We start from the raw sequence: 12,517 nt of genomic DNA on the forward strand, positions 1-12,517 counted from the left end.
GCAGAGGTAGGGCTGACGTAAGCCTCTTCTCCCTCCTGCCGCATGGCTCCCCTGCTCCTGGCATGACACTAGGACAGAGCCAATGACAGGATCATGATGTTCTCTCGCTCAAGACATTGTTTCTTCTGCTACTGACAGGTTGTCTTGATAGCGGGTAAGCTGTCTTCGCATTTATTAAAACCATCGCGTACTGACATTGTGTAGGCCACAAAAGGCCGAACGTCAAAGTACCAGAATGTGGAAAACAGTGTATTTAGCCACCTAGGGCACTCTGTGCCTGACACACACCTCGTTAAGCCTCACCTTTACTGTGCGTATCACTGATTCCTGAGAGACACGAAGGTCTCGGGAGTGGGAGTCACTCAGCGAAAACTCCTGTGCGGTGAGGCCACCGTGTCCTGGCATGACTGACAGAGGGGCTATCTGCATTGCCAAGAGGTATGTGGCTTTAATTAACCGAAGAGGCGGGAAATGATACCTGTGCCAGGAGATCTAGGCCAGGCAGCCATAATGCATTCCTGTGGTCCGCGAGCCGTGGAATGGGCTGTGGCTCGCACACAGCAGAATCCGGCTCTTCGGCATTTGCTGCACAAGGTGAAGTAACAGAAGCCCTGTTACTTATCATGCCTCCTTCTGGAGAACTGCCATCCCTGAATCAACCTCTAGAAAGCCAAGCATGCAACTCTCAGGAAGCCACTCATAACTGCACCTCTGGCTGTTGTTGGGTTCCTCCCACCACACTCTGCATGCGTGAAAACTCTGCAGAAATGCGTCTCTGGTTTGTGGCACGGGCACAGATTCCAATCCGTGCTGTTAGCATTATTTTTGGAGGGTTCCTTTGTTTTACACAGTTTTTCTAGGGGGCGTCTGGGCGGCTCAGCCGGTTAAGCGTCCAACTTCAGCTCGGGTCATGGTCTCGCGGTTCGTGAGTTCGAGCCCCGTGTCGGGCTCTGGGCTGACAGCGCAGAGCCTGGAGCCTGCTTTGGATTCTGTCTCCCTCTCTCTGCCCCTCCCCTGCTTATGCTCTGTCTCTCTCTCTCTCAAATGTAAAATATACAGTCTTTCTCATGGATTAACAGCTTGGATAAGCGAATTCCTTGAAGAACTGAGTTGGTTGTACGAGTAAGCAACTTAGCTAAAATTCCCTCTTACGCTAAAGCTATATGCAGGAAAGAATACACATCTATTTATCAGGGAAATATTAGAAATGTATCTAACAATTAAGAAATGTGATAAGTGGGGGCATCTGGGTGGCTCAGTCAGTTAAGCATCCGACTCTTGGTTTGGGCTCAGGTCATGACCCCAGGGTCGCGGGATCAAGCCCTGTGTCGGGCTCCACACCGAGTATGGGATCCGCTTAAAATTCTCCCTCCCTCTCCCTCCGTCCCTCTCCCCTGCTTGCACTCTCTCTTTCTCTCTCAAGAAGAAAGAAGGACAGAAATGTGATAAACGATTACTATTTAATACGTATTTCGCGGACGAAAGAAGTCACCACGGCAAGGCACCAGCCTCCTCGGGTCTTTATAATCGGGGGACGGAGGAACGGCAAAGACTCCACGGGACTGGAGCCTGCCACGTGCTAAGGAGTCTAACACACACTTTCATTTTTAACTGCACCAATCCCTGATGAGACAGGAACTAAAGTCTCCATTCTACAGACAGAAAAAAAACACAAAAAAAAACCAACGAAGCTCAGAGTGCTTCATTTGACCCAAAATACAAAAGAACAAAGAGGCTGGCATCTGGATTTAAGCCCACGTCCGACTCCAGCTCTGTCAGAGGCTCCCGACTGGCCTCTGGGGGAGGGAAGCCTCCATCCGTGCCCGGCCTGTGGCAGCCATGCCCGCCCAGTGACCCAAGGGCAGGGACATTCCTGGGGCAGAGTGTCAGCTGGGGACGTTGCAGCGTGAGAAGGTGAAGAATTGGAAGCTATCGCGTGCTGATGGCACTCCAGCAGGATTCCACGTCTTCCGGATCCCCCCCTTCTCCTGAGCCTCCGGACCTCCCACGAGAAGGCCAAGCAGAGGCCAGCAGAGCTTGGAAGGTCCAGGCAGAGGACCGCTTGTCTTGTGCTCTGGGTCTGGGGAGAGATGGCTTCTCTTCCCCGTGGTCCTTGAGCCCTCCCTGTCCTCCAGTGAGGGCCCGACTCGGAGCGAGGCCGCCTCCCACGCTCCGCATCCGGTCCAGGCCACGTGGCCCACACCGGCCTGCATGTCTGGACAAAAAGAAGCCGTGATGCTGTTCGTGCCTTGGCACCGCTCGCCAGGAGCCCCTCGTTGGGCTCACAGCCAACAGCCTGTGGCCGCCTGCCAAGGGATCTCGCCCAGATGTGCTGGTACAAACAGCTGGTCCAGGAGTCAGGCCACGGAGACCCCAGCCAGTTACGTTCCTGTAGCTCACGGAAGCTCAGATTCCTCCTGATGAATAACGCAAACAAAGACACAGTTGCTATTCGTGGATGATTTTTTTTTTTCCCAACACACGGATATAGAATAAATGTAATAAATGTGGGAGTGTCACCGTCATAAGGTGAAATTCAATACGGATAAAGCAAACATGACACCTGACCCCAAAACGCAGAGTTGCTCACGGGAGAGAAGGGGAGGAGGGGGAGAGGGCAGGGGAGGAGAGTGGGAGAGAGAATCAGAATCTAGGAGCTCCGGTGGAGCACCAGGTATGAAAATGAAGGAAGGGAGGGGCTGGTGACCTTGATCCTGAATGGGTCACCTTACACTTGTTGTGGAGACAGTTTAGGCTGAGAAGGGAGTCCACATGCACGTCACAACCTTTTTTTTTTTTTTTTCCAGCGTGAACTTTGTATTTCAGAGCAGTTTTAAGTTCACAGCAAAGTTGAGCAGATGCCCCAGAGCGTCCCCACATCCCCATGGAAGGGGGGCCCCGGACCGCGGATGCCCCAAGCGTTGTCTGTCAGTAAGGGACGTGCAGGCATTCTGTGGGCTGTAAATCACCATAAATCTAGGGTCCGTCTGCTCTTGACCAGGGTCCACCCACAGGCGTTAAAGAATCGTTAGCCAATTTGGAAACACGTAAAGCAAGGAAGGCCTTGAATGTGGCTAAAACGTGCCACATGTTAGTGGAGACTGTAGATGGCCTTGCGCGTACGCATTAACCCTTGTGCTGCCCGAGTCTGGCTCGGTCAGTGCAGCCTGGCGTGAAGCCGTTAGCCCCGGTGTGGCTGGGAGTGAGCTGAGGAGGAGAAGGGGATCCAGACAGAACTCCGGAGGGCTTGAAAGCCTGACGCCTGTCACCATGCAGAGACCTTCCCTTTGACTACAGCCTGATAATCGGTCGAGCATCAACATGTTGGTGTTGTCAGCACTGACCTGACTCCCCCCACGGCACCCACCTGTCACAGTCTATCAACCGTGCCTGTATCCCAGCTCCTCCTGGTCCTCTCTTCTGCCTCAGTTTCCCTTCCTTTTCATACAGGGCCAGCCCAGCCGGTCTCCTGACTCTTTAGTACACCTCGGCTCGTCCTTTGAGTATCAACTTACGGTTTAGCCCAGCTCATACCCAGTGAGGACTTGAAGTAATTTCCGCCATCTCGTAAAAGACTGTAATTCAAGGAAATCAAAAATTTAAACACTATTTTTAAATAGTGGAGATGCAGAACGAAACGCCTTCACGTTTTAAGTGTTTAAACAGAAGCCAAGTGACCACAGTCTCGGAACGTGAGCCTCCCCTCTCCCTGAGTAACTCACAACTCTCCACTCCTCCCCAGCATGACAGCTCCCTGGTGGTTGCCTGCCTGTGCCCAGCAACTCTCATTCAGACACAGAAACTATACACTCTCCACCATGTCTCTCCTGCCTCCCCCCACTGAGCTTGGAATGTCACAGATGCTTGGCAAATAGGTATGGGGTGGGTAGTTTGACGGATGGATGGAGGGAGGGATGCATGGATGGATGGGTGGATGGGTGGATGGATGGATGGACGCGGGGTGTTTTCAGTTTGGTAAACTGAGACTCAACCACTGAAAAAAGTAACCTGGCTTTTCATCAGTTTCTCTAAGGCAAGCAAAATAGGACACTTTCGGAGAGAACTTCCAAAGCTTCCAGGAGTCATTTGGGCAAATCATATTAGTAATTTAAGTGTGCCAAACACAAACAAGTTTTCACCGTGGAGTCATTATATCCTGACCCAAGAGAATCTAATTCTGATGGAGAATGTTGATAGCGTTTCTTTCGGGATTAAAAAAGATCAAAGCCATAAAAATCACATGGAAGAAGTCTTTAATTGTTTGATGGAGCTTCCCAGAATTTGAAAAAGCACATGGTGGAAATTCGTTTTGATTCCAGATTGGACATGTAACTGAAAACCTGTAGTTATATTTGATGGGACTGAAGAGCCCTCTACTGGCAGCTGAAGTCAACTAGCCCGTGCAACTTCTGGAAAGTTCAATTATGAATTAATTACATCTAATTGCCCATGACCTCAAACTCTCTGTGAGTAATTTGAATGAAGGCTTATCATTGCTAAATGAAAATTAAAAGAGCAAAGGATACCATTTTTCATTAACAATTGGCAAAGAGTTTTTTTATTGTTAATACTCACTAAGGAGGGAGTGTGGAAAAACAGATTCGCTTATCCACAGCTGAAGAGAGTGTAAGCAGAGAACCTCTGGGGGGGCAGGTTGCCAACGTCGGCGAAAACAAGAATAACATAAGCCCTGAGGTCCAGCAGCTGTGGGTCTGGCCCCGTTCTAAGGGAATGACCTCGTCATGGGCCCCCAAAGCTCATCGAAGCACTGTTTGATTTCGTTAGAAGGCAGAAACCTTCCAAATGTTCAAAATCAGAAGGTTAGATCAATAAATTATGGGACATCATGTTAAGATGATGTTGGAGAAATACATTTCATATGGGGTAAACCAGAATGCAAAACGGTGTATGAGGAACGATCTCATTTTGGCAAATATGGGTGTCGAAGACGGTCTACGAAGGCGGGAAATACGTGACAATTCGCTCATACAGAGGAGGCAAAGAGTGTTGTTTATGTGTCTGAATACGTATCCTGAAAATTTTGCTAATGAATACTGCTTTGGCAGTAACAATAAGGAAGGGCCAAATGTCCACGAATTTCCATGTTTTCAAAGCTTGGCCTGTCCACCCTTTGTATCTGCGAACATCCCTCGTGTCACAGATGCCCAGCCTGGGCCAGCAACCATCCTTACCTCCTGCTCCCTGGGGAAGGAGGACAGCCCTTCTCCCTCCTAGGTCGTCCTCTGCTGGCCGCCCTCCCATCCCACACCACCTCCGGGCTCCGGGCTCCCCATCCTTCTGAAAGAATGCTCCCTGCCTCAGCCTCTGACCCTTTCACCCCTCAGCCCCTGTCACCTGGCTTCTCTCCCCTCCACGCCCCACCAAGGCCACGAGTGACCTCCAGATTACCAGCCCTGGCCACCGTTGCCCACTCCCTTCCTGCACCACTGACCTCCCTGGGCGGTGGCAACGGCTCCCTCTTCTGTGCCCTTTGCTGTCCCCAACGCAGCACTCCTGCCCCATCAGCCTCTTCACCCACGGCCGTCACCGGGCCCCACCCACCCTCCCCCTCCACTGGTGAGCTCCCACCCTCCACTCCCACATGCCCACCAACCAACTTCCCAGTTCCCCGGGAACAGCCCCCCAGCACGCCATGCTTCACACACCCACCAGAGGGATGTTTCCATACTGCAACTAGGATCCAAGTTCTTGATTAAAGTCCCTTACAGACTCTCCACAGCTTCCGGGATAAAAGCAAACTCCGCAGCCCTGCCACAGCCTTTGTGACTCCTTTGTGGCCCCGAGCAGCCCCACGAGGGCACATGTAGCCCTGTGCCCTGGCTCCCGTCTCTGGCATGGCCGACGCATCCCCATCTTCAGGCTCTGTGATCTTCTAGAGACCACTAGAAGCTCTGTGTGCTTTAACGCTTTGTCTGCAGTCTCCATTCCTGGTCACCTGCTTGACCCACTTCTCGCTCTTTCTGTCATTGGTGGCCCTCACCGACACCCCATTTTCCTAGGGCCACCCTCACAAGCTGCCCTCCCTTCCCCTGGGCAGGTCTTGAGGGCAGGGACCCCAGCACCGAGCACAGCGCCTGGCACATCCTCGGGAAGCACTAACGAATGAAGAAATGTGAGAACAGCTCTCAGTCTACATAAAGCCAGTCTTTCTGGCCCACGAGAGCCTTTCGACTATTTGAAAACAGCTAGCTTACCCCCTTGAGTCTTCTTTTCTCCCAAGACAAGTCTCATCCCTTCGATCCTCCCTGGTGGGAGACATATCCGCGTGGGGGTCCCGGATTCCATGCCTCTCTCATCTGTCCAGAACTGAGCCTGGCCACCAGATGTCCTCTGGCCAGCTCCCCACTGAGGAGGACAAGGCAGTGACGGCTTTAGAGTTCTCCCTGCTGGAATAAAAAGGGGCTAGAGGAGGAAACAGGTCAAGGGTAGTGAGATGCTTTGGAACGGGCATCTTGTCTCCCATGGAGACAGGGCAGACATTAACGCCTGGTTAACAAAGGCAGACCCAGGTCTGACTCTGGGCAGACTGACTCCAACATTTCTCCGGTGCTGGGGGGCATATTACCCCTTCTCTGCCCCAGTGACCTCACATATAAAGGGGAGATGCTGGGACGAGCAGGGCACAGTACGCACTCAGCGAGCGAAGGAGAAGTGGTGTCATGAGATCAAGGCGCTTTGCAAGGGATCATTCCTTGTATTGTTATTGTCAGAGAAATCGCTGGGGAAACATTTTCTGCTTCACTTGATTAGAACCGAGCCCTCAGAAACCACGTCACCACCAAGGTCCCCACACAGCCCCGTGTGCCCCGCAGCAGGTGAACGGTCCCGGCAAAGCCATTCCTTCACAGGTGCGGGTGACAAACACAGGAAGCTTGGAATTTCCCCACCAGCCCCGAACGCACACAAGTTCGGGAACAGTTGTTAGACTTTCGCATTGAATGGAATGGTACGACCAGAGACTGTTGGTCTCAAATTATCCCAAGCTAACAAGACTCCTGCCTTTCAAGACGGCTGGAGCAGCTTACTTCGTTAGAAGCAGAAGGCTCCGGAAGGGCTTGTGCTCACATCTGCGATTGCCATTGAGACGAGTGGATCGGCAGAATGGAGACACGCAAAGACTGGAAAGGCTGTCGCTTGCCAAGTGGACACAGGAGGGGAGAGGCCGGCTCCTTCGGCAAGCTCACCATTAGCCCGAGACGGGAGACAACGGCTTCTGTGCGGTGTTCTTCCAACAGCTTTCTGTTCTAAAGCTACGATTTTTAAGGAGTGAAAAAGAATAAGATTTTGCCTTTGTCATTATAAAGTGTGTCTTTTCTAAGAAGCTGGAAACCCAGGATCTCATTTTCTTATTTTCTTTAGGGGCTGGAAGCAGGGAAGCTTTGGACTTAAAATAGCTCTCAGCAGAACAATGCTTCCTTGGAGCCCACCCTCGGTCTGCAGCGAGGGAGGGGGCGGGCCACGTTGTAAAGTCGGGGGGCCTACGGCAAGGAACCCAGAGAACCGACAGCTGGCGACGGGGCCCGAGAGCCTGGCAGACTTTGCCGCCAGCAGCCTGGTCTTACATCCTGCTTCTGCCATTTTCAAGCTGTGTGACCTTGGACAGCTCACTTAGCGCCTTTCAGCCTTGGTTTCCCCGTCTGCAAACCTGGGTGAGCATCGCGGCACCTGCTTCGCAGGGCTGTGGCGTGAACCACGTATCAAGCGGAGGACGTGCTGGGTCAGTGTTGGCCCTGACCGTGAGTGTCCTGCCGTGTGCGACGCGTGTGGCCCTGGCCGGGCACACGGCTGCTCACTAACTGCTGGCACTCGCTGCGGTTATCACACCCCGCCGCCCCGCCTAGGAATTGGGGCTACAATTTGCAGTTCTTAAACTCTGTGGCTCTGGGTCTAAAAACTAATGCGTACCGAACAGTGGTTGGCAAGACGTGCTTCCCCCCTGAAGGTGCTGGCAAGTGGGGACCGTGAACGCACACGGCCCAGGTGTCACGCTGGCACCAGGATCAAGTTCCATCGGCTTTTGTCTTAGAGCGTGCATAATCTGCCTCACTAGGTACGTAACACTGGGGAAACGGCTGCAGCGAGCCTAGTGATTTTTCCATCATTTGTTAGATGCCTGTCTTGGTTAAAAATCATGCCCGCTGCCTTAATGAGGTTTGAAGAAATATAAAAATAGGAGTAGATAACACTACATTCGCTGCAGCCGGAGGCCGGCTTTCATCTGTCGCAATTTTGCACAAAGCACAGGTTGTTGCAAAAAAAAACCCTGAACTTTGCTGTCATGGGGGCGCTTTGAAGAGATCCTTAGGTGTGTGGCCGTGATTTGCCGTCCCAGCGCTGTCGCGAAGCCCCGCCCACCGTGGAGGGGCTCAGAGCCACTTCCCAGACAGAACCTGGGCCACAAAGGCACAGCCACACCAAGGAGAACAAAAGGCATTCCGGGGGCCCTTGTGCTGAAACAGCTTTTCTCACGAGGAGCAGGTCTGAATAAACCTGGGAGCTGCAAGCAGGCTGTAATTACAGCTTGAGACCCAAACACCCCTTGATTTTGTTGCAGCAGAAAACTGTCATTTTATTTCAAGCCAGACTGATTCAAGGCTCCGGGTCCTAGAGCCAAATGCACAGACCTCAAGGGTGTCCTGCCCGTAAGGTGGGAGAGGAGGCCGCGGTGGGGGCCCCCGCCCTGTCGTGCAGGAGGGCCAGGGTCGTGCAGTGGAGCCCCTCCGGGCCCCACTCCCCCGTGAGAGCCGTCTTGGGGGGCCTGCTGTTCGTGGTCGGGGACCAAGAAAGACAAGCATGTACATTTCCCCCTGCAGGTGGCCCGGCAACTCCAGCCCTCCGTGGTCTGGATCGGAGACACAGAAAAAACCTTCTACAAGAAAGTTCCCAGCGCAGAAAGGATGGTAAGGGCTTCTCGAGCATTTCTTCCTTTGGCCTTTTCTTTCCTCCGAGGGGACTCTTACCAGGAACTGTCTCCATTTTTCAAGGTCTTTTTTACGGGAGGAAGGAAATGAAAGGGCAGTCTCTCTCTCTGCCCTATACATGTCTGCATTTGAAAAAATTCAGTGGTCTGCTTTGATGAGGAATAATTTGGGGGAAAAAAAAGAAGAAGAAGAAGGAAAGTGTGGAAAGAGGGGGGAGGGGGAGCTTTGGACCCAAACATGTGACGCAGAGGTAAGAAACAATTCAGAGAATTTTGCTCAGTTAAAGCAAATGGCACACAGAGGAGTTATTATTAGGATTTCCTATTGTTCATAATAATAAATAGCAAGGGCCCGAAATTTATGAACAAAGGCCTTCTATAGAACTGCTAAGTGCCTGCATTTGGGGCCTCCAGGGAGCCGGCTTTCAACTGCTTCCTTCCTCCTTTTCTCTCCTTTAAACGGCCCCCCCTCCCCCGAACTTCCCCCCACAAATCACCAGCAAATTTCCCACAAGTTAAAAAAAATTTGCAGATACACATGATTGTTATTCGACATCAATTTGCAACAAAGCAAATAGTGGTTAACTGTGAATTTCTGATTAAATTCATAAGGATTTTAATCACTTTCGATCCTTATGCATTATACATCATTTTTAGCAGGTAGAGCTGATTTGGAAAAAGCATGAAAGCTCAATCTTTTCTTCCCCCAAATGAGCCTTGATTGCCCTGTCATTTTAGAAACTCTTAAGAGGACTCATTCATGATTTACCGGAATCTGGGAGCTAGCTCCCTCTGCTGGCCACTCTGCTGCAGTGAAGAAAGTCCCCACCTACGATCGCGTCGAGACAGGAGTTAACTACGGGCCAGATCAGAGATCTAAAGACACACGCAGGGCGCGTGTGACCCAAGGTGTCACACACCCGACGTCATCAGAAACTCTGTCCTGAGAGAGCAAGGGCTTCTCACGCTCCCGCTGGACATCAGCCTGGAGACTACGAGACGTGGGCTCTGGGCTCACCACGCCGTTCATCGTAGCTGGCTGTGTGGCCGTGAGCAAGTAACTTAACCTCTCTGGGCATCCACTTCCGTGCCTACTTAATTACAGGGCTCCAGCGAGCACAGCCTCCGGGTTCATTCTCTGCCATGACCCCCTCGGGCTGTGGCTCCGCTCTGAGCGCTTACAGCCATCGGCTCACCTGCACACCTGAGTCTGTGGGGAACAGGGCGACGGTGAACTGCTCACGTGTAAGAGAGCCAGAGGAGCACTGGGGGAAGCGCTGATGGCGGGGAACGAAATACGGGCTCAGCAGACACATCCCGTGGGCGGCAGAGGGGAGAGACCAGAAGCCCGTCTCCAGACCTCTCTCCTGAACAGGCCCTACTGTCGCTGATTCCCAGGGACACAGCACGACCTCCGGTTCCCACAAACACAGCCGCGGACTGGTTTGATTCCGGTGGGAAATGAAGACCTTTGGTAGCAGAGTCTTTGCGACGGATAAATCAGACCTTAATTCTGTCCAGCTCTGCATTAGAAGAGTCTGTCGTCTGTCCGGGGAATTAACTGCACTGGAGAAAATGGACCAGGCCCTCAGATAACTCCCGGGACACCTGACGGACAAGAGGCAGAATGTCCCCATGGCTGGCCGGGTGGCCCGGGCCATCCCAGGCCCAGACAGAGCCGCGGGGGGCCTGCACACCCCACCCAGCAAGAGACCGCAGGGGTGGGGGGGAATCGCTGTGTGATCCCCCAGACGTACGTGGGAATGTGTGTCCCCCCACGTCCTGGGCCTGCCCCTCGTGCTGCCTCCACTGTCTTCCTGGAAATCTGGGGCCAAGGCTGGTCCAGCTGTGCTCTCTCTCCCCCACACCCGGCCCCTGACTTGCGCTCTCAAGTCCCTCGGCCACCAGGGCCCGGAGCTGCCTCGAGCGTTGGCCGCCTACCTTCTGAAGGTGACCACTGAAAGCTAAGGGCAGCAGCCGCATCCACAGGGGACAGGAACCCGGGAGGCATCACAGCCAGCTTCTCCTCGGTCTCATCGGTCACTCGGCCACGCCAGGGAAACCCAGCAGCCTTCTTTCCGCCGTGGTCCAGCCTCTGTCCCAAAGGCTCCACGGTCCCAGAGGCACTGAGGCTCGGAGAGGAAAGTCCACCCGCAAAGAAAGCAGGAGGCTGCCTTGTCCACCGCCCTCAACTACAGCACAGACGGCACTCCAGCGGCTGCTTCTCGGACCCGAGGGATCCCAGAATCTCCCCCTGAAAAAAAGTCTCACCCACGGTGACTTGCTCCCCCGCTAGACGCCTCAGCCTTTAGGGTAAGGCCTCCCAAGGTCGTAAAATACATGAGGATCACCCCGTCGTCAGCCGCAAAGCAAGGAAGAAGTCCAGGCAGGCCGCGATCCCCAGGCCTAACACATACGACCGCCGTGCACAAGAAGAAGAGGTTCCCAGGGGCACGACGCCTCTGTCGGGGAAGCTCCCGGCCACCCTAGGAAGGAGGCAGCCTTGCCCTGTTTGGCACCAGAGGACAAAGGCTCCAAGAGAGCCACAGCGGGTTGGGGATAGCGCTGGGACCCAGAAGAAGGTGTGTCCGAAAGCCCTGCTCCCCGTCTGGGTGGTGCTCCCAGCTGGGACGCCACGGAGTGCCAGCCATGCCGCCCGCCCCCCCCCACCCCCCACCCCCCACCATGCAGCTACACCCGCATCCACCTGCCACACCTCCCCTCCCCCCGGCCGCTCCAGATCACATCCTGAAAACTGCCCGTGGGGCCCTCTGGCCTTAGAGGCCAAAGTGCCCTGCTCCAGAATTCCCACACCCCTGTCCCTTCCCGTCGTCCCCAACACCCTGAGAAGCCCTTTCTCCTCTAGACTCTCAGGAATGGCCCAGCTCCAAGTATGCCCCAGCCCTGCCACCTTCACAAACCCCCAGCCAGGCGGACGCCTGGGCCGAGCCCCCTTCCCCTCTCCTCCTCCTGGGAGCACAGCCATCATCTCCACCGTCTGCGGCCCAACACAGCCAGTCGGGTGTCTGTGGACGCGGCGAAGGCGTTAAGAATGAGGCAAGACAGTCTGCGGCTGCATTTTCTGCACCATTAGCCTTCGTTACTTCGTCTAGCAGCCTTCCCGACGTCGCAAGAGGCCTCCATGAGGGAATCTCTTGCTTTGTTGGAGCTGGCGGCCGTGTGGCTTTGTGGAGCTGACTGCAGAAAAGCAAATGGAAATTGCTGTGCGGATGCTAAGCACTGATTTGAAATTGCCCACAATAACACAGTTGTGTGGGGGCTGGCGGGACCGGCCGTAGAGGCGGTGGCTGCGGAGGTTGCCAGGTGACCGTGGGGATGTTGGCTGGCGTGATGGATGAGCGCCAGGGTCTCGTGCATAATGGACAGGCCTCTGAACTGGAACAGGGGTGGCCCGAGTGCAAGGGAGTGCTGATTGAACGGACTTGCCTTTCATTTTCATCCGCTCCTAATGGGACGACACCTCACCATCAGCGAGGATGTCACTCTGGATGCGGCCCAGGAACAACATTTGTTATCCAAACAGGCTAATTAAGTTCAGGTGTCCCTGCCATTTCG

General features: G+C 53.8%; 1 protein-coding gene across 1 annotated transcript in view; it reads left to right on the top strand.

Moving 5' to 3' along the window:
- The window catches only part of IQCA1 (IQ motif containing with AAA domain 1), a 153,879-nt gene that overhangs the window by 122,632 nt on the left and 18,730 nt on the right, over nucleotides 1-12,517 (top strand). The window contains exon 16 of the mRNA XM_047085902.1: nucleotides 8,835-8,921. Within this exon, the coding sequence (XP_046941858.1) occupies nucleotides 8,835-8,921 (87 nt within the window). The remainder of the gene's footprint in view (nucleotides 1-8,834; nucleotides 8,922-12,517) is intronic.

This window comes from Lynx rufus, unplaced genomic scaffold (genome assembly GCF_022079265.1).
Source record: "Lynx rufus isolate CCGP_SWC_20201006 ecotype Redwood Valley unplaced genomic scaffold, mLynRuf1.p SCAF_2, whole genome shotgun sequence".
Taxonomy (NCBI): domain Eukaryota; kingdom Metazoa; phylum Chordata; class Mammalia; order Carnivora; family Felidae; genus Lynx; species Lynx rufus.